General features: G+C 41.0%; 2 protein-coding genes across 4 annotated transcripts in view; one reads left to right on the forward strand and one right to left on the reverse strand.

Annotated features, from left to right (window-relative positions):
* EEFSEC (eukaryotic elongation factor, selenocysteine-tRNA specific) overlaps positions 1 to 1520 on the reverse strand; it is a 128735-nt gene extending 127215 nt beyond the window's left edge. For all 3 annotated transcript variants that reach the window (XM_037385176.1, XM_037385177.1, XM_037385178.1), the window contains exon 1: positions 1213 to 1520. In XM_037385176.1, the coding sequence (XP_037241073.1) occupies positions 1213 to 1498 (286 nt within the window). In that variant the 5' untranslated portion in view covers positions 1499 to 1520. The remainder of the gene's footprint in view (positions 1 to 1212) is intronic.
* A 6200-nt stretch (positions 1521 to 7720) lies between these two features.
* RUVBL1 (RuvB like AAA ATPase 1) lies at positions 7721 to 24988 on the forward strand. The gene is made up of 11 exons (XM_037385795.1): positions 7721 to 7946; positions 8668 to 8754; positions 9378 to 9510; positions 13445 to 13596; positions 14873 to 14962; positions 15799 to 15948; positions 17281 to 17344; positions 18528 to 18726; positions 20747 to 20849; positions 24004 to 24095; positions 24397 to 24988. Exons 1-11 carry the CDS (start codon positions 7806 to 7808, stop codon positions 24554 to 24556), a joined length of 1371 nt encoding a protein of 456 aa, XP_037241692.1. The 5' UTR covers positions 7721 to 7805; the 3' UTR covers positions 24557 to 24988.
* The last annotated feature ends 1824 nt before the right edge of the window (positions 24989 to 26812 follow it).

The raw sequence follows: 26812 nt of genomic DNA on the forward strand, positions 1-26812 counted from the left end.
TCAGAAGACAAGCAGGTGCTTCCGATTACTTAAGAATGATAGCTAATTGTAAAGTACAAAAGACTGGAAGACCACAGGTTTCTGGGATTCAGCACAGTCACTCCTCCCCTGCAGCTGCAGAGCACGCATTAGTGGTACAGAGCACTTCGCTGCTGGTGGAACCGAGAAACAAGTAAACCTTTGTTATCCAATACAAAAGAAATTTAAAAAATGCAATGCAGTTACTGCTAACAACATTTACAAATAACGTGTCTGCTCAAAAGAGGGTTAATTCACACATCATAGAAAGTAACTAGGTCTGAACCTCAGTCCAGCTGACTAGAAATACACTGCCTGCCCTGTGAAGCCACCAACTAGTTGACACTAGAGACACCAGCAGAGGACATGCTAGGAACTAACTTAGCTTCCAGAGGTCCCTGTAGTTGCAGTTTATCAACCTGTGACCACTTTCAGTAGCCTGCAGCTGCAGCCCCTTCACCTCCTTAGCCAAGCCAAGCCTCTTCAGGCTTTTTACAAGAGGTGGAAGGGGGAGGTGTTATTTCTCACAGAACAAGGTGAGCTAATTTAACACGTGCTCTAATGCAAACCAGATTGACCTTCCGATATCACCTACATAAACCGAACCAGAAAGTTACTAAAATCCACAAAATTATTTCTAAGCATAAGATTATCACATTAGAACTCCCCTCTCGAGTTTGGCACAAGCATGTCCAGCAAGCACGCTACAGCTCTCAACCACAGGGAATATCAAGCTCTGACAGCTTTAACAAGTGAGAACCTAGAAATTAATATTGCCCTTAAATACCACAAAGAAGGCCTCCATACACAATATTATTTTTTCCCCATGCATAAGAAAACCAAGCAGGCCTGACTGTCCAAAGAGCACTCAAAGGCTTCACGTTTAGGCTGCTTTTCGAAGAGCACTGGCGTTTCATTTGTGGGGCAATCACGAAGTGTAACCAAGTCATGAGGCCCGTGAGCCACCGGAGGCCCGCACAGGCCTCCCCCCCCCCGTCGGACAGCCGCATCCCCCCGGGGCCCCGGCTAACTCAGGCCAAGCCCCCGGCACCGCGACGCTCCGGCGAGCGGCAGCCCCGCTCGCCTCACCGGGGGAAGCGGGGAGCTCGCCGAGGGTCGGGGCGCCCCCAGAGGCCTCTCCGCCACCGGGGCCCCGGGGCGGGCAGGGGCGGCCACCCCCGCTCCCCCCCTTACCGCCGATGATGGTGCGGATGAGGGAGGCGTGTCCCGGGCAGTCGACCAGCGTGAACTGGAGCTCGCCGGGCCCCGGGCCCAGCTGCGGCGGCAGGGCGGTGCGCAGGCAGGAGAAGCCCAGGTCCAGCGTGATGCCCCGCGCCCGGCTCTGAGGCGCCCGGTCGAAGGCGGCGGTGGAGCCGGTGGTGCTCAGCGCCCGCGCCAGCGCCGTCTTCCCGCTGTCGATGTGGCCCAGCACGCCCACGTTCACGTTGAGGACGCGGGGCGCCGCGGGCCCGGCGGCCATGACGGTGCTGCACCCGGCCGGTCCGTCCCAACAGCGCCCCTGCGGCAACGCGGGCCCGCCGCCGCCGTTCCGCAGCCACAGCCCCGGGCGGCGGGAGAGCCCGGCCGGGCCCCAGCCGGCACGCACACGCCGAGCGGTGTCCCGGCGGTGTCACAGCCTGGCCAAACCCGCCGCTACTCGCGTGCTCAGCGGCCGCACCTGCTGGGGCGAGACCTCCCGGCTCCCTCCCGGGCCTCGGCTCCGAGGCCGCCTCATCAGGGGGAGGCAATTAAAGCAACACACAGCGGCGGCCACACACCTGGCGGGCGCCCCCTCCCCAGGTGCGGGTCTGGGGCTCATCAAGGCCAGGGCTAATTGCAGGAGGATGGAGCCGAGAGGCTGCGCAGGGCCCCTGGGGAAGGGGTTATTGCAGCTGCCCCGGGGCACCGGCGCTTTGCTCTCATCATACCCACACTAATTAGTCACTCAGGGCTGCCTTAGCTCAGCCCACTGTCACTGCACACCTGCAAGGATAACCCCACCCTGCCACTGCTGGAAGCGTGGTCCTCAGATTTGACTTCAAAGTTGCTTGGGCATTGCAAACTCACTTGAAAAAGCAGGTCAAGATTTGAATAATTTGTTCTCCTTTCACTTAAATCAACAATTTCTGGGTTCCTATAATTTATTTTTCTGTAAAAGCATTTTTATGCTGTGTAGGATGCTTCCTAAAAATCATACCTTTAAGGGATTAAGAATAATCGTGATTATCAACAGGGATGAACATCTCTCCTGCAAAACAACAATAAAAAAAAACCCCAACCAACAAACAAGTAGATGACCACTGGAGAGGCCTGAGAGTCTTTGAGAGGGTAAGGGCAGGAGCACGTTTCACTGGTTTAAGTCACTTAGCTTTACTGATAACCCAGGAGGCACACAGGGCCAAATGTATTACACGATAAAGCTTAACACACACGCTCTGCATTTTCAATAGCAACCACTAAGTAGTCCTGAGTACCACTTCAAATGATAACAGCTGTTTACAAGCCAAGAAAACAATACTGTGTGATGGACCTCCCCCACAGGTGTCCAAGTAGACTAGACTTGCACTGCACTCTACAGATTTTTTTCTTTGAGAGAAGAGCTGTTTTGCTCTCCCTATGCAGTAATATATATCGCTAACAGTATCTAGTATTCACATCTGAGTAACTAATGAATGAGCCAGAAGCGCAAGATGACTTGCCTAAGGTTGTCGTCAGCATCATGGATTTAGTTTGTAGGCTTTAACTCCACACTCCAGGCTTTTTCTTATAAAGAAAGTTACTTCATATAACACCACTTTCGATATAGAAGAGTTTGCAGAGCTTTACAGCTAGGTACAAATTACCCCTCCTTCCCAAACACACAGAAGTCAAGGTGACAGAATCAATGACTCCATGACAGGGAAAATCCCAGTATCAGTCACTCTTAGCACTCAGTGCTATTTGAGAGACAGCTATCTCCCTAAAGGAAATAAATGAACTCACAAGGAGTACTGCCGATGCACTGAGCTAGCCCAGTTAATCGGCTTCTTGAGCAGAATAGTTCAGCTTGATGGCAGCTCTGTCATGGGACCCAAATTAAGCATAATGTCACTTTTCAGACCAAGTTCCCAGACTTGGAATAGTTTCCTGTCAAATCATAAGGCTCACGTACACTTCATTGTCCTGAACGTCTCAATCTGTTACATCAATGCATATTGACAAAGTGTTGCAAATCTATTCCCATAGGAAAAGGCCCGACACAGTTACAATCCACATAGGTATCCCAGTATCATATTACCTACCATTTGATTCTTTTTTTTTGGCATTAATTATTAGAAGAGTTCAGAAGGAAGAGATGGAAAAAGGTCTGATTCCTTACCAGATGAGGCATTATCCAGAACATCTAAAATAACTGCCACTTTCAACAAGCTTTGACAAAGTACAGATTTAAATGTTTCTGTAACTCTTGTGAAAACCAGCAGTGAGGTAAAGGAGGCGCCCATTTCAATGGCCCATAGTGTAAGGCTCCAGCAAGAGCTCAGGTGTGACCCATTTTTCTTGGCTGCCAAATTACTAATGAAATGAAGAGCTGTATTTTGCTCAGACAATGAGAGGGATACTGGATAGAACTCATGGGACAAAAAAAAAAAAAAAAGAAAGAAAGATAATTCCTTTTGCTATAGGGATTTAAGGAAGGATGATAAAAATCTGTAAGAAAATGGGTTTAATTCCACTGCTCAGATAAAAATGGTGGCACTTCTTTTATAACCTTATACTCATGAGTGACTTGCAAGAAGAAAGGGAGTCAGGTAGAACTGTAGTCTTGTTCTTAGTTTTCTTCCTTCAGCTACAGAAAAGACTTGCCACCCTCTAGACAGGGAAGGCAGTGGGAAGGAAGGAGAGGGAAAAGAAAAAAAAAGTGCTAAAATGTTTACAGTTTTATTGTTACCACTCAGAACATATTTCTGTCTCCAGGATTTTAGTCTGTGGGTATGATTTTGCAACATACCACTTGAAGCCTGTGAAATGAATACACTTACATCATCAATATCAAGCAGAAATTTGATAGACATAAGCACTTTGATTCAGTGTTTAGAGAGGTCCACTCAGCTCACAAAGTTTTAGAATTAATTACAGATTTGGAAATTGAGAGATGTCATTTGTTAAGACTCATCACTCCTATTGCTTTGATGAAGAGTAAGAAAAATCTTTCTGCAAAAGAATTGCAGGAAAAATACCTGAAGACCCCCACACACACCCACAGAGGTCTTGATATTACTAAGATGGAGAAGGGAACATGGCAAAATGGAAGAATCCCAGCTTCTCCAGATTTTTCTACACCTCTCATGAAACAAGTCATTTATAGCATTTAGCAGTTTTCCTTTTTTTTCCCCTTAATATAATACAATACACCATTCTCCTTCCCAGTCATTCTCTCCTATACTGATTTTTTTTTTCCTTAAAAAGTGTTCACTTTAATTGCTAAAGTTTATGGACTCATGGGAGAAAGGGCAGGAAGTCAGACTTTTGGGATAGGGTAAAAATGTAAAGGTCATTCACACACACACACACACTCTCTCTCTCACTCCAAAAATAATACACTATTTGACAGTTTCAGGATTCAGCATGTCCCATTGAAATTTGAAAGCTTATGTGAAACTAGGCCACGTCCTGTAACCTCAAACATTTAGTCTAGGAAAACAGCTCTCAAGTCTCCAGCTCCCACATCAGGTATCGCATGACGTCTGTGCCAAATAGGAGACCTCAAACAGGGGGGCAAAAGAAACGTTGGTAAAATGAGTTGATTAAACCTGGGGAATAACAGTTCAGACTGTTAGTGACAGGTATTATTTTTTCTGGTTAACTGGCTAGTGAAATATTAAATTATACTCAAAGCATCCATAACATGAGATGGGCAGAATGGTCAAACAACCTACTTGCCTTCTATCTGGTGGCATGGACAAAAGAGAAAGATGACTCATGCTTTGCAATGAAATTATTTTACCCTCCCCCTCCAATGTGATAAACATTCAAAATCACAAAAAACTTGTTAAAGTTGAGGTTCAGTATTTCCTCCTACTGATGCACAACAATACATCAGACATCAATTATAAAAGAGCATTTAAGCTATTTAAGTTCAGCTCTAAACTTTCCAGTAGTTCCACTTGTACTCTCCTCTTTCTGGGGAATAAACAATTAATCCTGTGTGGTCTAAAGGATTATTGTTTATTTTCCTTCACCCAAATGTACTCTTCTCTCACTCTTTAACTGCAATTTCAGTATGATGCTCAAAGAACATATGGAATGAGTAAAGCAATCAATACAATGAGCTATGCCAAACCATGCATAGCTTATGGATGATTGTAAGCCCTGTTAATTAATACTAACTTGAGCAAATAAGAGGGAGAAGCCAGCTTCACATCTATCAAGCAAAAATTATTTACTGGTTCTTTTTTATATTGAAATATCCTCTCCCACTGCAAATACAAACCCAAATAATTTTCATAATATTTTCTGCAGGTCAATACTAGAATTTTACTTTCATCATGGCAGTAGATTTTATTTACTGAACAGCAACGGTCACCAGCAGACTAAAGTTTTTGGCTCTGCTCCAATACTTGAGGCATCGTATTGTTGTAGACAAACAACGCTTCCTACTACCTTTCATCAGGAAAATTATATAATTGAATTTGTATTTCTAAAGTTAAAGAAACTTATTAGCATATCTGATTTTCACATACATGTAATATTTCTATCCTTCCTCCTAGTTATAATGAAGATTAACAGCAATTCTCAGTTCCTGCCATCTACATTCCTATATATTGAATTTCACCAAAAAGAAATAAGCAAACATTATTAAATAGTCTTTGAAATGCCATGAACTCAAAAATAGGCCTAGCTGCGATATCAAACAAGATAACACGGACAGATTTCAGTCTAAGTTAACAAATTACCATGTATTTCACCTATTGCCAGCTCTTCTTAAAAGGAGAGCCATACCTAGCCTGGACCTCTTGTTAACAGTATCACTGCTTTCAGAGCTCTTAGAAGACTTTACTAATTATTCTGCCAGAACTGGCAGAAATTTGAACTCTGACCACTTACCCACAGCACTTGCGGCAGTTTAATGCACTAGAGAAATCAGAGTTGTATATTTGCTCTTTTACAAAGAAAAAAGTCTGCACTTCAGTACGCATTAGACATTTGTATTCTGTGACTAATATGACCCTGAGAGGATGTATAGAGTCCAACAGTATACACACTTTAATTATTTAAAGGAGAGCTCATATTCGTTAGATTAAAAAATTCTTAAACAGTTGTATAATAGCACACCCTTACAAAGGTGTTGAACTACATATGTGTGCAATTATAATTACAATTTTAAACTAATTATGTAAACTGACAGAATAATGAATGGAAAAAGGAAGCAACAAATAGCAAAGCCTTTTCTTTGCTGAATGACATTTATGACAAAACTAATGGAAGCTCTCAGACAAAAAGGGAATGAATAGCATATATATTGTTCACCGGGCTTCTGAAAATTGAACCGTAATTCCCAGCCTTCCTAAAAGCCGCTCTCCTTGCCTGCACCACCACAGGACTGCCGTTGCAATTCTCCCTGGCAGCACACGGGAAAGCAGAGATGGCACCATCCCTGCATCATACCATGTTAATCCATTGGCATTGAACATTGCACACAGCTATAGTTTCATGAGCAAACACAGAAAACACTATATATCCATAGGAAGAGAGTCCCCTCTTTTAGGGAGGACAGATCCCAATATCTACAAACAAGAAGCCAGTGGAACTGTAGGTTCCCAGATCTCACCTAAGCTTTTAGTGTGAGTGACCTCCATTTTAAGCACTACATAGAAGGTGCAGCAGAACTACAGCTGCCCCACAGTTAGAGGCTGTAGGACCCTGAAAGCTGTAGTGCCACAGGCCTGAGGAAGTGTTGGGTAAAGGCTGTGAGGCCACGAAACTACCTGCTGAGGAGGTGGAGGATTTTTCCTCATTTCCATAGGTCAAAGCTCAGGAGAAACATACACGCTACATACATACAGCATATGTCAAAGCCTCAGGTGCTTACATAAAGGTTTTGGGCACATGGGATAGAATTATTTTGTAGTTACAGTGAAAGATAGAAGTTAGTGATCAACACCAAGCAGGTAAGAGATTGGCCTTACTTGGTCTTTGACAAGAATTCAGAAGGTGCCCTTGAAAAGCCTCAGCTTACTTTTGTAAGCTAAACCCAGCAGAGTTTTCCAGAAAGGCCCTGGCCCACCGTCCGTGGGCAGCGCCCACCACCGAGCCGAGCCAGGGGACACTCGGGGCTCACCCTGCCCCGCCGCGGTGGGAGGCGCTGGCTCCAGCGCCAGTCAGGTCCAATGAAGGCAGAAGGTGTTCATGTAGACGTGAGGCCAAGAAACTGCCGAGCAAAAACTAGCTGCTCCCCGCGCCCCCACCGAGGGCCTGCGTTTGCTTCCCCACAGGGAGCCCGCTCAGGCCGGGCACGGCCGGAGCCTCTTCCTCCTCCTCCTCCCCCCCCCCCGGCCCAATGCCGCCGCAGCGCTCGCACCCAGCCGGACTCGCTGAAGACGCCGCACACGGAAACAGGTGGACGGACCCTAAAGAAATGCACTCCCTGCCAGTGACGGGCATGCACCGCGCCCAATGAATACCGAGAGCGCCGCCACAAGGACCAATGGCGCGGCGGGGCGGGCGGGGGCGGCCGCGCGCCGGGAGCCTTGGTAACGCGCGGGCCGCGTGTGGCGAGTGTGGGCGTTTGGGTACGGTGCTGCTCCGCTATGAAGATCGAGGAGGTGAAGAGCACCTCGAAGACGCAGCGCATTGCTGCTCACAGCCATGTCAAGGGGCTGGGGCTGGATGAGAGCGGCACCGCTAAGCCGGCGGGGGCCGGGCTCGTGGGGCAGGAGAATGCGCGGGAGGTGAGCGAGGGGGGCGGCGGGGCCTGGCCAGGGCCCCCGTGGGGCCCAGCAGCCCCCACCCGGCTCGAGGTGGCAGTCTCAGGGGCCCCGGTCTGTGCTGGGTGTTCTTAGAAGTCCCGATAGTGGGTGAAAGTCTTCGTCTCGGATCCTCCGTGTATTCCTCTGCTGCGTGAGAAGCGATGGGGATCGAGGCTGTTCCTTATGCCACTACTTTTCCGCATTAGCTGGCGGCAAGGGCTGGTGGCTGCCTCCCGCGTTTTAGACGTAGAAATCGAGGTATAAAAAGCAATGAAACCTACCAAAAGTGAAGAGAGTTGGTGCAAGTAGGGGTTGAAGCTTCTGTTTCAGTCCGGCGTTTGGCCTGGGCAGGTGCTTTAGCTGCTCTGCCCTTCAGAAAGCCAAAGGTGCATCTCCTGCCGTATTTTGAAACCATTATATATGCATGCAACTCCCGGAGGGGGAAAGGAGTCTGTGCTCTTAGGTTGAGTTTCGTCATCTGTGATTTTTTTTTCTGTTTTTTAGTGTCTGTGTGAGATAAAATGATTGTAGGAAGTAGGTTTTTCTGAACTTGCCTCCCTTTTTGTGTGCATGAAACTGAAATCCTCTTTATTTTTAGCGGACTCACAAAACCTAATATTTCTAAACACTTTTAGTAATATTGGAAGAGAAGATATTAGAGAAATACTTGTGTTACTGGTATAAAGACTTACTTAACTTACAGGCTTGTGGGGTTATAGTGGAACTAATCAAAAGCAAGAAAATGGCTGGCAGAGCTGTGCTGTTGGCTGGACCTCCTGGAACTGGCAAGGTATTATTATTTTTCTTTTATACGAAAGAAATTATTCCTGTATCTAATGTAATTTGTTATAAAAAACGGCTTAGGGTAATAGTTATGCAATGTTTTAATTACTGGAATTTTTTTAAAATCAATGTATTGATGGCTTCCTGCTTTATATTTTGATTTTTGCCATGTCATCAACATGGCAAAAATCCGGTGTTGTGTTCAGGCACCGTTAATGTGAAGTCACCTGTTGTAGGTTACCAAACAAATAGGTAATATGGTCTCTGCAGAAGAGTCTTAGAAGTTAATTTTATATTAAAAGCCCAAATATTTTTTGCTTTGTTTATTTTTTCCAGTGATATTTAAGTTTTTTTGCATTTGTATTCGATGTCAAATTCAAAATCCCAGTATTGTTCCTTAGAGATGTTTTATTAGTCTTTGAAAAAAGTCACTTTATGTGCACCTAACTTGTTTGGGAGGAGGAGGGTTGTATGGAGAAATACATGTCAGGTAGAACATTTTTAATCTTAAATTGATAGTTGATAATGTGGAAGGTAATATGATGAGGAAAGTTACATCTGTGCAGAAAGAATCCTTTGTTAATTCTCACAAAAATTAACATGTTGGTTTTGTGTTTGTTTTTTTTAAAGACTGCTTTGGCTTTAGCTATTGCTCAGGAACTGGGAAGTAAAGTTCCCTTTTGTCCTATGGTTGGAAGTGAGGTCTATTCTACTGAGATCAAGAAAACAGAAGTTCTAATGGAAAACTTCCGACGTGCAATTGGTAAGCTCTAGAAAAACAGAATAATTAAGTGTTTGCATGATACTTATTTTGGGTTTTCTCAGTCATCTAAAAAGGAAAAACTTTTCAGTGGCCATGGTGGTTTTTCAGATAATGGTATGTTCTTTCTTTCAGTACTGATGTTAATTTAGTGAATCTCTTCCACAGTTAGTGGAGTCAGGTTTTCTGTTTATAAACCACAGTTTAATTGCTGTATTACAGTTTATTCTACTTCCCCAGATTCTCCTCTCATCCTCTAGGTTCATCTGGTTTTGCCTCTGACTGAATAAAGCTAAAAGAAAAAATATTTTTAGTTTCTTACGTTAGCAGAAATACTTGTAGATGGAAAAATGCTCTTGCCTGTTTTTATTTTAGTGATTTCACCCTACTAAGTGAACAATCATAGTCAGGGACTCCCAAGTGCAGTGTTAGCCTGACTTGGTATTACAGTGAGCACAAAGAAAGTTCCCTGCTAACAAAACAAATAATGTCTTAACTTAATGTCTTCCTCAGTTTTAGAGTGCTTTTGCAAGCTTGATGGAAGTTGGTTAAGTTTGCAGCATTACCTCAATGAGTATCTAAAATCTCTTAGGTGATTGCTGCTGACAACTGATAAATGCAGTTAGAAGTGGCCCTTGTTTGTATGAGGATTGGCTAAAGATAGCCTAGCTGATTTTGGTATTGACGTATTAACAGTTAATTTTCCTGGTTTCTGTACCATGTTTTCCTTTGGACTTCATTTAAGTATTTCATGGCAGTGAGGAAGAAGTCTCTCAGTTTTGCAATGAAACAAAAGTATTCCATTGACTTTTGTAAGAAGGCAGCTCTAAGTAGTCCCTGGTCTTCTAGTTACCATGAAACTGGCAGGACCTGGGGGAGGGAAGCCAGAGACTCAATAGTCTGCAAAATTTCCTTGATGTGATGAAGTTCCCTGTCAGAGATTTGGAAACCTGAACCAACGGATGAAACTTATGCCATCCGTGTTGTCATTTCTAGAGATAGCAGTATTTTAACTCTCTGAGGTTTAACAGCCAGCTACATTGTTAGTTCCCTGCATTCCCTGAATGTCAATACAGAGACACTTCTAAACAAATATTAATGTTAATGAAAGATGGAACTTGTTTTATTCCTTTCTGTTGAATTCCATGTCACATTTCCATAACACAGCCTTTATTGAATATTTTTATCAGCATAAAAAAACCCAACTGAAATATTTTAAAGGACTGGTAACCACAGTTTCTCTTAATGGAACACTTACTAATTGTGTTTAAATCTCAGGTATGTTTTAGCTTCCCTACCTGGTAAACAAATAATTTACAAGAGTGCATTTCTTAAAAAATGATTTTGTATGCACAGCGCAGTATCAGCTGTGACTGGGTGCAAAAGAAGCTTCAGCTCACATTTCAATCAATACCTAAAGTATTCATTTAGGTTTTTTGGTTTTTCATATGATTCCTTGCTAGGAGGTTCTGTGTACATCATCTGTTGCTCATATTTTGCATTTTACTTTCAGGGGGTTTAGCCACCTCAATTTATAAAAATAATCAGAGATATTAACGTGAATGTTTAACCTTTTTTTTTTTTTTTTTTTTCTTCTTCTTGGAAACAGCAGAATCTGACTGGTTTGGACCCATCACTGTATAAGGAAACGTGTGTTTCTGAGTTTACAGAACTTGTATTATTGTTGAGATTCTTTTAATAACAGACTTGACATAGTCTCATGTCCAAGTGCTGTTTGGGATGTAGTAGAGAGTTTATAAAAAGAAACAGAAGGGGATGGAGTGGGAGATGAGAAAATGGAATTGTACAGGTTAAAAAAATTCACTTGAGAGAAATTACTCCTGTATAGAGCTTATTAGCAGCTGGCAAGTATGACAGTAGCTAATGTTAGAGCTCAGTTGCAGTAAAAAATAACTGCTGGAATCGCCACTTAAATAGCGTATCTGTTCCCTGAGTCTCCAAATGGTATCTGCTGGTAAATCAAACAAGTGCTATTTAACTCCATATTTAACTCTGTTGAACCAAAAAATGAAATCGCCCACTATTGCCTTCTTGGACTCTCATCTGATTTGTAAGTAGGAGATACCTCAGTTTAAGAACTCTTTTGAGAATGAAATTTGTAGTTGATACATGCAAATTCATTTGAAAACAAAGGATAATCAGCAGCAATCTCAAAGCATCAATTACTTTTGTTCAGGTCATGCTTGCCTGTAAATATTTCTATAGACATATCTATGTGAGCACATTAGAGGGATGCTTTTGAACCAGATCTCTAGGTTGTCCTTGCTGACTCATGTTTGGTTTGTGTTGTGGAACAGTCTGAGCATGTGAAATGAATTCTTTTCAGATTAAATGAAACAGGAAGACGGGCTTTAGCAGCATAGAAAAATATATCCCAAACACACATGGGCTTCCAGTTTTTCAGAGCAGAATAGAGATTGTGCTGGAAGTTTAAAAGCAGAACAAAAAGGAAAAAGAAACCTGTGAATGTCCAGTTTTCAGCACCAGCAGTTTTACTTTACAGATCCCCATATTGCTTCACATTCCTTGCACGTGTAGCCTATGTGATGAGGTCAGTTTTGTAACTCAAAGGTTCATTAATTTTTTGTCTGATGTTTTGACATACCTGAAAAAAAATTTTAAAAACTACTGAAATTAACTTTCCATAGAACTTTTTATTTGGTGCTAAATAAAAGAAAGGAAACATTTTTTACCAAGAAGTTGCCATGCTATCCGCCGTTAACCTGTTTCTCGCATTTCAGATCCTAGTCTTAATTTGGGCCCAGTAGGGGGAGACAGACTCGTGTTTGTCAGTTCTATATTCCCCTATCAGCAGCTCAAGGTTACTGGTGAAGTGTCTGATCTATTTCAAAGCTAAATGAAAAGTTATGGAACAAGGAAAGTTTTATAAAGTCCTAATAGCCTCAGACTGGGCAGGATGACTTCCTTATATCTTGTTACAGCCCATTCATTATTTTTGGTATGGCATGTGTGTCTCATAAAATACTTTATAGAGTCTCTTCAGATGTGGGTTCTTTGAACTTTTATGTAGTTAGAATGTATGCATAATTGTAGTGGTGGTGGTGATGATAGTGTTTTTTCTTTGGAACAGTCTTAACTGTAAAACTCTTCAGCCCTGTATTATTCATCAATTTAAAGTAACTTTAGTTAATTACAATGGTTCTGACTAGAATAGAAGATACCCAGATACTATGATGATTGCTCGGCTGTCTGAAAATGAAGGATGTCATTGTCAGCTATTTTGAAATAGTTTTAAATTTGCATTATAGCAGTTTTTGCTGAATTTTATCTAGCTCTCCTTTTGCTATTAACGTGAAAAATATTTAAAATGATATATTAACCTTTTCTCAATCTTACGAGGTTCTAACACAGTACCTGTTAATCAATTTATGTTATTTTTAGCTCAGCTGCTAAAACGTAAAGTTTTTTATGAAGCTACTTTTTTCTCCTGTCTTTTGCTTTGCTTTGCAGGAGTTTTCTGATGGTCCAAAAATAATGTAAAACTCTGTTATATTAGTGCCACTCGTTTCAGAAGATGTTGTGTTTCTCTGACTTCAGTGTAGGGGAACAGATCAAACAAATCCACTCTTGGGGGGGTGAAAAGAGAGAAGATACTGATATTTGCTTCAAGAACTAGTAATAATGATTGGAAGAAAATAATTTCTTAAGAGTTTACTAAACTGCTTTGCAGATCAAAACTTGGGCTGAACTTTCATCCTGATGACACAGGGTGAATATTCTCATTTAATATTGAAGAACAATAATTAATCTTTCCATTGTTAAAGGTAAAAAATTACCAGTAAATGTAATGTAGCCTCATACTATGTTACATTCTGTTGGCAGTAATGCAGCAGGCTCCTGAGTGTATACAGCCATTGATTCATATATTGAAGCTATTCTAAACAATTTCTTGCAGGGTTGAGGATTAAAGAGACCAAGGAGGTTTATGAAGGAGAAGTTACAGAACTAACTCCATGTGAGACTGAAAACCCTATGGGGGGCTATGGCAAAACCATCAGCCATGTAATTATAGGACTCAAAACTGCAAAGGGAACCAAACAGCTGAAGGTATGTATGGTAGTCTCAAAAGTCTTCTTAAGTATTTTGGGTCTGCATCTTCTATATTTTGCACTTCTTATTTCCATTTCAAGCTCTTGGTCCCCATCTCTGTAGATGGAGACGCCAGGAGGCTGTTTTCTTTTGCTGGATATCTTTATCCTACTCCTGATGTTTCTCTGCTTTATGTAGAATATTGAGCTATTAGTCTTGTTTCCTACTAATTGAAATTAGAGATATCCCCGCTGCTCAGGGGCTCCTGTTACTTTTCTTTGTGGCAGCACACACTTGTATCTTCAACGAGTTAAAGGCGAGTTTAGGCAGGAAGAGACCCTGGTGCAATTTTGCAGCATTACTAATACCACAGAAAAATGGGCTGAGTTGGGAATCTGAACTATGATCTGTGTCATCCGTGATACGCTCACTCTGACCCTGGCTATAAATTCATGTTGATGGTAACAAACATATGAGAAAGGTCTTGTTTATTTTTGTTTTCCTGACTCTCAACTGAATTTTTGAGGATGGTTTTGGGGAATCTTGCTTACCTTAGTATAAATGGTTCTTTGTGTCACATCTTGTCTTTCTACATGGGGAGATACGCTCTAGTGAATATTTGATAGAGAACTGGAAATTGAGCTGGTAGTTTGCCAGCTCAGACCCACCTTCCCTTTGTTTTCTTGTACAAGTCTCTGTCCATGTTGTTCAATTCCCCTGTCAGAGTACAAGAGAGCAGAAAAACTGTCTCTGTTGTTAAGTATCGTCTTGCATTTGTTCACCCTGAAAATAAGAAAACGCAGAGCAAAAGTGGATAAACATGTACTGAGAGAAACAAAAGCATCTAGCATATTCCACGTCCACTCTTCCTCACATAGCTGCACAGAGGATAAAGACTCAAGAAATCAAGTAGCATAATTCAATGCTATAGCCAGATTTTTTATAGAATTTTTGCTAGAAAGGAAGAGAATTGCTGCTTCCTAGGTATAAATATGTTGTCACATTACACAAAGGCGTATCCTGCGTTAGTAACTGGTATCATAACGTTTCTGGCACTTACCGTCATTTCAGACAGCAGATATTTTTGGTAAGAGAGTTGGGTGCATCTTCTTCCAAATTTATTCTCTATCACTACTCCAGGTGTTACAGCTTTATAAAATCCTAGAGGTACTGTTGGGGGGAGTTGGAGTTTAATTTTGTCTGGTGGGAGTGAGCTTTAGATGAAACTTCTTTTCCTTGATTACCATAACAAAATGGAACTGTTTTGACCACTATAATGTTTGCTTGCCTCCAGCTGGACCCAAGCATATTTGAAAGCTTGCAGAAGGAGCGAGTGGAAACTGGCGATGTTATTTATATTGAAGCAAACAGTGGAGCCGTCAAGGTAAAAGTTCTGCACTTTTATGCAGGTGCATGTATTCTTGCAGACCTTTCTCTGCCTTTGTCAGAAGGCTCTCCGATTTATTAACCTTAACTGACATGAAATGGTTACATGGAAGTTTTAAAGAGAGCCCAGTGTTTTCCTTATCTTGAGAGAAAATTCTCTCTTGCACTGAAAGAACATGGTGATCTGGCTCACAATTAAGGTCATCTGGCAAGGAAGCTATCACTGATGCTGTCTGGATGAGTTTTCTTTTCTGTAAGATCAAGACATCTTTAAGGGAAGGGGGAAAAACCAAGCAACTTTAGTCATTTTCAGGCTGACACGTGCAGTGTATTTAATCTTTCTTTTATCGCTCTGGTATTTTCTCCACAAGATATATACATGTAGAAGGGAATACTGCATTAGTTAGCATTCTTTTCATATCTGATTTAGAAAGTAGTGTATAGCGATACTTGCTGTTTAATGGATGAGCATAATATTTTCTATCATATAATAAATCACCCACCTACAAAGCAGTCTTGAACAGTTCTCGCAATCTTTAGTTAATCTGCTGGATTTGTCCTTAGCAAGAATTGCATACGGTTAAAAGAAGGGGAGAGAGGAGTGGAATATTCTTACTACTGAAAATATCAGGTGTTTTTCAACAGAGTTTTTGAGCTTTGATCAGTAGATAGGGTATGCCATGCCTGTTGCTAAGCAGGGAGTGGGATGTCTGAGTTGTCAGCTGAAGCTTGTCAGGACTGGAATTGTGAACTAAGCCCTTTATCAAGTTGGTGTCACTCAAGGTTTTGGCACTGAAACTAATTCTATACCTGGGTTTCTCTGCTTTTCCTCAGAGGCAAGGCAGGTGTGATATCTATGCTACGGAATTTGACCTTGAAGCTGAAGAGTATGTTCCCTTGCCAAAGGGTGATGTGCACAAGAAAAAGGAAATTATTCAGGATGTCACCCTGCATGACTTGGATGTGGCCAATGCTCGACCTCAGGTATCTGACTCCACAGATGAAGTCTTTACAGAAAAATCATTTGACATAGATGTGGTGGTTACTGCAGTAATTAAGGAGACGTGGCAAGCTGAGCTGTCCTAGATCACCCCCAAAGATTCCACTATAGGAAAAGGAGTAGGTGTTACATCTTGAAGGCTGGTCTACCTCTCCTCTCTTCAGGGAGGTCATGCTGCAGTTGACTGCCTCCATGGCCCTGCTGTACAGTTTAAAGAAGCAGTTGCTAGATTAGGATTCGTGCATCTGGTCATGGAATATTTGGCAGAGTACATTTCCTAACACTTCAGAGAACAGCCTTATAGCCAGAGCTTCCACAAGGATATTTGGGATCTGTTACCTTCACAGTATATACATGGTCTAGACCTAGCTCTCTTCTTTGCTCCATCCCTTGCAGAAAAAGAGCAGTGTGGGCTGCTCCTCTTGACCAGGAAAAGAGATTATTACTTTCTCTGCAGAAGGAAAGTTGTCTACAGATGTGAAGTAGCAGCAGCTAGATCTGCATCATTCTATTTATTGAAAGTTCTGAATGCGGATTAATATATTCTGTTCTGTGTTTATGGTTTTGTGGCCATGAAATGGAACCTGCAAGCACTATCATAAGAGGTGAAAGTGTTTTGACTGCTGTGGATTCTGTTGATGGCCCTGCTTGCTTCAGAAATGTTTCATGACCTCTTGTTAAACTTCTTGTGACTTTCATAGAGCTCTGAACATACTGCAGCAAAAAAATGGGAAATAGGCAAATTGCTCCTCACTGTATCTTAACATAAACTCGGTATTGAGGGGATTCCATGTATGTCATAGACAAAAGCCACTAACAATATCTTTGTTTAAAGGCTGGCATCCCTACAGTATGATACTACGATCCCTTAACTACTCAATTTCAAAGTAAACATCCTTTTTTCCAACAAAATCATTTATCTGATAAAAATCATGCTATTCAAAAGTCAGAATAATTGTTCCTGTGTTGACAGGTTGAACACCTACCGTGCATGCAGGCAATCCAAGTCTCTGTTCCCGGACAATTTCAGTCCTTCTCCGTGCCAGTGTTTTTAAAAGAGGGTATCTCCTTGGGGGTTTTTATGTTCTCCAAATGACAAGGCTAAAGAAGGGGTGAGGAGGTATCTAAATAGTTATGTTTAGAATACTGCTGCGGTGAAGTGACCTAACCTTTGACAGATTATCCACCACTGCTGATATAAAGTATCAAGTTAACTGCAAGAAACAACTTCTTTAACCAATTTCTGATTTATAAAATTCTCTAGGTATGTGTTGACTATGAGACCTCATAGCTGATCTGTAACTTTATTTTCCTAGGGTGGACAAGACATCCTTTCTATGATGGGACAATTGATGAAGCCTAAGAAAACCGAAATTACTGGTATGAATCCTGCACAGTGGTTTTAGATCAACATAACCTATATGTTTGCCAGTTAGAAAATGATTAAAAATGGGGTTACTAACACAGCATCTCTGTGAATGCCTGTGTGGTATTTATTCATAAGTACTCAGATTTTGAAAAGTAGTGATATAGCTGCTAGAATTGCAACGGCTGGAAAGAATACAATGGTATTGGTTCACACATACGGTGATAAAATATATACCAGTCTTTCTGGAGAGAGAGAGGTCAGAATGCTAGTGCCATCCCCCTTCTCAAAACATACCTGCAAGAGAGTGCAAGGCTCACAGTTTTGACAAAGAGCAAAACTGCAAAGCAACAACAAAATCTAAAAAACGTTATTAACGTGCATTCTTATGTGAGGCAAACATATTGAATTTCTGTGGGGCAGAAAAATGGCTTCCAAAGACTCTTAACTTTGGTTTGGTTTAGACACGTCTGTAGCAGCTGTCTATTGACTTGATGCTCAGAAGTGCAGTGCTACTCTTCCTACCTACAGATCATTGGAGAAAAAAATATCTACAGAAAGATCTGTTCTCCTTTTTGCTTTGAAAGAAATGTTTCAGTAAGTGACTATCTAAATGTAGATCAAAGACTGTTTCAATACCTAACTTGAATGGCGGTCTTTTGAAGTATTTCATCTGTTCCAGAGGTCATGTTGCTTATTCTAATGTCAGATTTATTGATGTAACATCTTGAATAGCTTTGAGATCCATATGTTCACAGGAATTTATATAGCCCTATGTTTTTTTTCGTTAAACAACATCTTTGCTGAAATACAGTAGCAATATTTTATTTTTTCAGTTATGTTCTTTTCAGCCATACTTGGAAACTTTATTTCATGGTTTAAGCTGAAGTTTGACTGACTGCCATCACCACCAAACTCCCCAAAGCCACAAAAATAATAGGTTTTCATAAGCCATGTGAGGGGACAGACTACCCCAGTGAAGTGTGAGAAGTTCAGTTTAGAAATATTTTGTTGCACAGATGTCTCCCTGTTACAGGACTGAATGCCAGAGAATTTTTAGTGTCACAGATTTTCCTTGTGGCAGTAAGATACCAAAGCATGAAAAAATAAAAGGACCGTTTTACTTGCCTTAAGCCTTTCATACAGACCTATAGTTCACTAGCAGTACAACAACTAACAGTTTCCTTTTGTTCTCAGACAAACTTCGAGGAGAGATAAATAAAGTGGTAAATAAATACATTGATCAAGGCATCGCAGAGCTAGTCCCAGGTGTACTCTTTGTAGATGAGGTGCACATGCTGGATATTGAATGTTTCACATACCTGCACCGAGCACTGGAATCTTCCATTTCACCCATAGTCATCTTTGCTTCCAATCGAGGAAACTGTGTTATCAGGTATGATGTCTAAACTTGAATTTTCTGGTTGTCATTGGTCCATAAATCTTGGAATTAGCTGAAGCAGTAGAATGACAATTTTGAAGGCTTTTGTCTCTTGACATCTGTGATAATCCCACACATGGGTTGCAAACTGCATCAGAGCTCAAGAACTACATGTGAGCTTCCGGAGGGGACAAGCACTTAATGCCGAGCCGACTGAGTTAAAGCAGGATGGAATTACTCCTTTTACCTCCACTGATACACCCCTCTCGTAACAGCTTCTGCATTGTCTTACTTCCTGGGTGATCTATAACAATTACCTTTTTCATTGGATGCCTCTACACATCTGATGCTTGCACATTAGGGACATTGAAAACACAAGAACTACAAACCTCTAATGTCATAGTTTCCTGCTTCTTCTGGATTATTTTGCTGTTTGCTCTCCTCGTTGCATCAGACTTAAATTTACTGTTCTTACTATTAAACCATGTTACAATTCAGCCTCTCCCTACTCTTCATTCTTTCCTGCTGTGTTGGTCTGGCTTTCTGTTACTCTTCAGTCTTGCCAACTAACTTGTTTTTAATCTCCAATCAAGTTTGTGCCTCCACTACAGTATTTTGCACCCACACAATGCATTCTTCGCATGTTCAGTAAAAATGCTCTCCTCTTTCACATTCTTTCTTAAGTTCTACTGCTAATTTGTGGTCTAGGTCTAATTATGTCTAAACAAGCTGTCATTAGCAATGATTGCTACTCTTCAAATTGATTTAATTCAGCTGTGTAACCAGCCATTTCTTTCCCTCTTAGTGGCTCATCTGGTATTAATCTTTCTCTGTTTGCATTGCTTGGAAGTGAAGGTGATAAGCCGTTCAAAAATGTTCAAGGTGGACATTGCAATGCTCTCTTTGCAAAGGCATAAAAAGGCTTGTCTTGTAAAAGTAGAGCAAACGGAGATCTTTCAGCATGGATTCACTGCAGATCTTGTTATCTGAAAACTGTGATTTAAGAAAGGAAGTTTTCCATGTAACAGTTGGATCCAATATTGCTAAATTAAGTCCTTAAAAGCAAGCTCTTAACTGTATACTGCTCTCTCAAGTAGTTAGTGATGCTCTGATTTGCCTGCTGACAGCCCTTAAAGGGGTTGGGAGGCAGGAATACTAATTGTATAGACAGTATAGTTGATTCTGTAACCTCGTAGAGAAGGAATCATTTCAGAGGAGAGGACGCCATCTGCTCAAGAGTACAGCGGATGATTGCAGGGCATTTTGATTCTTTTGCCAAGGAGAGCCATGGCCAAAGCTGCAGTGTTTAAATACTAGCACTAAACTCAGAAACGTAGTGCTCTACCACCGCTTTACTGCTTTTACCTGCAGTCTCTGTAGATCTCATGAAATCTGGATATCTTCACTCTTGATTTCACAGCAAATCATGGTCATCTTGGAAAGCCAAAAGTAGATGTGTCTGCAGCCTTTGCTGTTGGGTGTTACATGTCAAACAAATAAAATGGTTGGGGGGATCCTGCTCTGTCCTTCATGCGCAGACCTCCACTTCTCAATTTGCTGAGTTGCAAGCATGGAATGTGAACCACTCCAGTATTCGCTGGAGGGACTGGGAGAAGGATTGAACAGAGTAAAGGCTTGCTCAGCAAGAGGGGATGTTCTCCAAATGGATGGTAGTGTATATAATATCTACTGATACTGCTAAACAACATAATAGGAATGATTTGTTCCTTGGTAGAAATTGCCTTGGAATATTAGTTAAGACTATTGGAAGATACAATGCAGACAGGCACCACCTCTTATCTGTTTTTGAGTGGCATATTAAAAGCTCCAGAAATAGTATTTGTTTCCTTTGAGCTGTCCAGTATGAACTTCAGACTACAATTTTTCCTGTCTCTGTTTGGGGAGTGTGTCTCTGCAGGAAGACACAAGAATTGTAGAGTAGTAGATGGGTAGTCACTTACTATTGATTTTAATCAAATTAATGTACAGAACTCAGAATAGTATTCGATCTCTTTTCTGTTTGGTTTCTCTTTAGAGGCACAGAGGATGTAGTGTCTCCTCATGGAATACCGCTGGACCTGCTGGACAGAGTAATGATTATCCGAACCATGTTGTATACACCCCAAGAAATGAAGCAGGTATGCACAGCATTTTAAGAGAACTTGTAAAAAGTCCCCAGAGTTCTAGTCTATCGGGTTGACTACTGTGTTTCTGCATATTCTGTTACTATAGAGCTGTTTGTGGTAACCAGGGTTTGTGCCAGAAAGCTAACCACTTCCTAAATGCATGCTGCTTTGGTAACCATTTACAGTAAGCTGGTTAAAATGTGCATGCAATTTCCCTGATTCCCACCCTCTGAGTTGTATTGGTAAGCATATCTAGAGCTGAAAGTGACATCTCACTTGCATGAAATAGCAATGAATTGTTAGATGAGCTTATCTCTTGCACAGATGTGCTTCCCGTAGAGTTTGCAGGTTCCAGCAGGTAGTGCTTTTCCAGTTGCTATGAGATGAAGTGTCACATCTTGGGACCTTTGGTCCCAGACGTCAGGCTGTTCCTTCATGGAAGAGAGGGACTGAGGAACGCAGCTTCATCCACTGTGGGTTTGCCTCTGTGCCCTGTACTGTAGCTGTAACCCCCTAGGTCTGTCGCCTGAAGCGGAGAGGTTTTTCATGCTCCTGGTCAAGTTTGGAAATGTAAGCACAGCAAGTGTTGCAGAGATAGGCTTCTGAATGCCTGGAACTTTTCCTGTGGGGCCATACCAATGTATTGTGTGTATCGATTATAATGCTTGGGTGCCATTATGATGCATTGTGTCAAAGATCCTCCCTCATTAGCGTCTCAATGCTGTGAAGTGACACAATGCAAAGACATTACGGTTTATCATGTCAATTCTTTGTATTATTTAAGAGATAGTGTCAATGGAAGAGAGCGTTGTCACAAGATAATAGTCTCCTGCTGCTGGATAAGTGCCAAGGTGAAGCCGAGGCATTTATCGAATATAAACGTAGAGGCAAAGCTTCATTTCACTTGGTTTGAGGAGCTTTTCATATGTGGCTGCTGTGAGCCATTCTCAGGATGATTTTTTGTGTGCCTGGGAGGGCACTTTAAAGCATTATGGTATAGATTACAGTAGAAGCACCCCAATGATTTAATAATACAATTATTTTATGTCTGTGTACAAAACAAATTTTAAAGTGTGACTTTTACTTAGCCTGGAGATGTTAAAAGACTGCTGTCTGCACTTCCCTGTACTGTATGTGAATTTTGTGTAGTTAGGGTAGTAGGGGTATGAGCTCTGAGTTGCTTTTTGTTAAGGTCGCTATATATAATACCTGCTTAGTGTGCTGTATTATCACACAGATAATACACTGTTAAAGAGCTAGTTTCTGAACTGTTGACTTTCAGAAGAGCTGGGTAAGCGCTGTGATTTCCACCCTCCACAGGGGTGAGGGAAAGCAAGTGTTTACAGTAGCATTTCCTAAAGCTAAAAATAGAGTCCAAACTTTATGTTCCCATAATCGGATAATCTCACCTTCTTTTTAAGACTTTTGGATTACTTCTCTTGGGAGAAGAGGAGGAGCTACTACACTTAACTTTGGTTTCTAACTACATATAGTTTGGGGGTGCGTGTGTATGTGTGTAAAAATAAGACATTCATAAATTTATTTATTTTTGCTCCCTTTTTTCTTTCATGCTAGAAAGAAGTTTTCACTGCTCATGTTTCTGTGTGAGACTGCCTTGGCCTTTCACAATTGATTTGTTTTATCAGCAAAAGAATTGTCTGTGTATCTACTGAAAGTTTGTTCATAAACCAGTTCAAAATATTTCTCTTTGTGTTGGTAAAGTAGAAGTCCCATTGTGTAGCGCTGCTGTGAGAGCAAGACCCACAAGTTACCTTAGTGCGACCAGAATAGGGAGAAAATTCACTTTTATGCATATGCTAGTCAGGTATTGTTGTAATCAAACTTTTGCATGTGTGTCTGCTGTTAGATGTTAGAGGTTGTAACTGGGATTTTCTGGTTCCTAGTGTATTTTACCTGATAAACACTTGTTTTCCTATTTCATAGCAGCTTGCTTGTGTATGTATTTGCTGGGTTAATGGCTTGGGCCCCAATTCTTCAGTAAGTTGTAGCTAAGTTGCTTGATAAAAAATTACTGAAAAAAGCATTGTTAAAGATGTGGCATTCAAGATACCTTGTTTTTAGCAGGGGAGGAATTAAGTAGCAGTATTTGAATGAAAGGAAGGTGATGTTTAGGTGATCTAAAAGATAGACAAAAATCTGAATTTCAATCTGAAATTGCAATTTGCAGCAGTATTGCCAATATTCGGTATTAATATCTTAGCGTAACTTCCTGCCATTTCAAGCCCCTCTTTTTTTTTTTTTTCCCCCCACTCTGTTCCCTGACTCCCCTAGCGCATTTTTATGGCCTTAATTTAAACGAGTGCTTCTTGATATCTTGTTTACAAAGCTGCCAAAGTGAAAAATACCTGTATTATATGAGGCTTGCAGTTCGAGTTATCTCAGCACTACAACACAACATCATTATCCAGTCTGCCCCTTATCACTCAGCTGGTAATACGGACTACCGAGAGACTTGTGCCACTTTTGTTACAGCTTTATATGCTCAGGCTTATTGGTGATATCTTGCTCTCCAACTTTGTAAAGATCTTCAAACTGGTACGAGCCTGAGACTGTTCCTGAAAGATTAGATTCTTCTTAGTGATTTTTTTTCTTCTTGTAGGAATAGGTGAATCATAGAAAGTAACTTTTTGATTTATTTTACTATCATCTTCTTGTCAATTGAATAAAAAGTGTGTTGTGAGCTGCTAAGGAAGGGGCGTAGCTTTCTGTAGGGCTTTTTGGAGGGCTCTGCTGTATAGCAGCAGTGATTCACTGTACAATTTAGTAACTGGTGTAGCTGTCCACAGGACTCCAGCTGGCATTTACTTCCTGCATACTTTTCTCTGTTTTGGTGTATAAGTTCTTTTATTCTGCTCTTTAGGAGATACTTTGCTAACCATGCAGTTATCATGAAGGGTTAGTAGTCCAGATGTTACTTCACTTGCCTTTTGTGATAATTGTTTTTCAACATCGTATTTGCTTATTCTAAGACTTAAATGTTCTACAGATTCTAGTTCAGTGGTAAGTTACAGTAGGACAACTCTCCACACCATCTTGTTTTATAGTATGTCTCATCTCTGAGCTGACAGTTTCCAGCTACTAAGTTAAGTAGTTTAGCATACTAATTGTTTGGGCTGGTACCTCACTTACTCATTCGTCCCAACAGATCATAAAACTTCGTGCTCAGACAGAAGGAATTAATATTAGTGAAGAAGCTCTAAACCATTTAGGGGAAATTGGTACCAAGACAACCTTAAGGTAAGTTGAGCAGAGTTGGGTTTTCTCTTAAGTGTGATTGGGTCTAAGAACTCTGTAGGATAACTCACACTTGTATGGGAGAGGTTTGTCTCACTTGCAATAACGCAGTCTATTAGCGGTGCTGACGTTAAAAAGAGTGGTAATCCTCCTCTTACATCCTTTAAAGAATGTATGTGCTGGAGAGTCTTGCAGACTTTTTACGTGCTGGTAGAGCTGTGTGTTTCCTAACAAATCTCCCACGCCTACATATATTCAGTTCACACGGAATTGTAATGATGTATCCATCTCTGTTTGATCACAGGTATGCTGTGCAGTTATTGACCCCAGCTAACCTGCTTGCCAAGATTAATGGGAAAGACAGCATCGAGAAAGAGCATATTGAAGAAATAAATGAACTTTTCTATGATGCCAAATCCTCAGCAAAAATCTTGGCTGATCAACAGGAGAAGTACATGAAATAAAGAGCTTATCATGTTAGATGCTTTGAAGTGGCTTGAACCCTTACCCAGGGCTGGCTTAATTATTGAATGAGAATTGTTAATGGTATGTCTCTTTTGGGACTGAAAAATATTTAAATGTTGGACTGCTTTGTCAGGCCAGAATTAACTATCAAATGTTCCTATTTCGTTATCAACAGTAAGATGCTCCATGATGTCTGTGTAACATCTTAGGCTCCCTGTTTATGAGTATGCATAAAACTAATAGCTCTTGACCCATCAGTTTTGTCTTTAGATTTCATTACAGAAGAGCTCTAACTGAAGTTGATGCTTAAGAACAGTCTATTTTCTTTATGAATGTTGTTCTAAAATAGTTTCCTTTTACAGATGAGAACTTTTTTTTTAAATCAGTTTGTCTGAAGTGCTTTATAATAAAATATTTCTAGAACATTGGAAGCTTGCATGTGTTTGCCATGGGTGTTGACCTGCCTAGAGAAACAGTCAAAACAAGTTGGAATTAACAAAGCCCATTATCAGCAAAATGGATCTGAAACACAAAAATAGACCTGCAGCAAAGGAAAGTAATAGCAATGGGACCTTTTGAAAGTGTTTACGTTTTTGTAGGCCTTTTTCTGAAGACTTCTTTGGAGAAAGCAGAAATAAGTAATAGTGATTACCTTGGTCCTACTTGAAGCCATTCTCCCAGACCAGAGTAACTTTACCTTTCTTTGGGTTTTCTTTAAGCAGATTAAATAAAAACTGCTTTCCATCATGGTTGGCGATTTTTTTTTTTTCACCATGTTCTGTCCCTACTTTCTTTAACACCCAGGATCAGGAGAAACTTACAAGCAAAACCTGAAATCCTGCTCTGCAAAGACTTTGTAGGAGCTTGGCCTTGGTCTCTTGTTCACAAAGCATGCTTCCTTGGTTTGTAAAGCATGGGTACTTCATTGCTTCACAGCACTCTAAGGATAAATGATTTAAAGATTTAAGATCCTTGTGACACTGAAGTACAAATCTGTATAACCATGTAAACAGATGAAGTAGGGAAGAAATGTAGAAGCCCTATAAAGTGTCTAACCTCACATTCTTTGTTAGAACCATTAGTGATGTAAAGCACTTTACGTACACTTACCTAAATAAATGTAGCTCTTAAGGTAGGGTGGGAAGGGAAGAAATAATAACTTGTCATAGTTTTAGGTACCCTTTTTAGCAGCTGCAAAGTGGGGAAGTTAACTTTTCAATTAATACTTTGAGCTCATAAAAAATTTTAATCCATGTTCCTAAATGAGAAGCTTTCTGACAAGTACCAAACATAAAGCTACTAAAGCTTCTACAAATCCTTCATAGCAAGTCATTGGCTCCTCACACTGGGAGAATCTCAGTGCCATTACATTAGGCAGACACTGGCAATTGCTTTTTTGTTTTTTTTAAAGTAAAAAGCACCTCTGTTACTCATTTTGCTTTCCTAAGAGGTTTTCTTTTAAGAGTTCCTGGTAGTTAGAGAGGCTGAAATGATCACAAAGCCATAGCATGCATGTTTGTATAAAATACATTTACGTGGCTTAATTGCTGTGCATCAAATGTAACAGAGCTTCCTTGTTAAAACTGTAGAATTCCGACTCCTAAAACTAACCTGCAAGCTCAGTCATCATGTTGTTGGGGAAGGAGTCCAGCTGCTAAAACCCACTGTCCCCACTCCCATATGCTCCGGAGGCATCTCTTCCTTGTGCTGAAGTGCTGTTAGTGGAAATTGCTAATGATTTTTCGGCTCCAAAAAACATGGACTGGACAGCAGAGACTGCTGGGGAAAAAAAAGCAGAGCTGGAAAGAGGGTGGATAGTTCGGATTTAATGATGTTTTGATCACATTCTACCATCTCAGTCATGTAAAAACCTGCCCCATTCTTCAAAGTAAAATTCAGTAATCTGTCAGCCAACCCTAATTAGCTTTCATACTTTAAATAATCTATCTACTCCTTTTTCTGTGTCTGCACCTAAACAGTAGCGACAGAGATATTTAATGAATGATTTTTGGTTTATCTCTGAATATTTCTGGCCAAGGAGTAATCCTGCTTTCAAACCTAAAAATCTCTCTCTCATTGATTCCAAATGAATACAGATTGCAATTACACCATCAGACTAATTTTCCCAGTGCTTCTAAAGTATCTTTTTACTGGGGTGGGTTGCCGTGTTCTGTGGTAGTGCTATGGCATGATGGGAAGAGACCCAGCGAATTAAGCTGCTGAAGGGTCAAAATTGTACCTTTTTTTGCTATTGC

The sequence above is a fragment of the Falco rusticolus genome, chromosome 4 (assembly GCF_015220075.1).
Source record: "Falco rusticolus isolate bFalRus1 chromosome 4, bFalRus1.pri, whole genome shotgun sequence".
NCBI classification, from domain to species: Eukaryota; Metazoa; Chordata; class Aves; order Falconiformes; family Falconidae; genus Falco; species Falco rusticolus.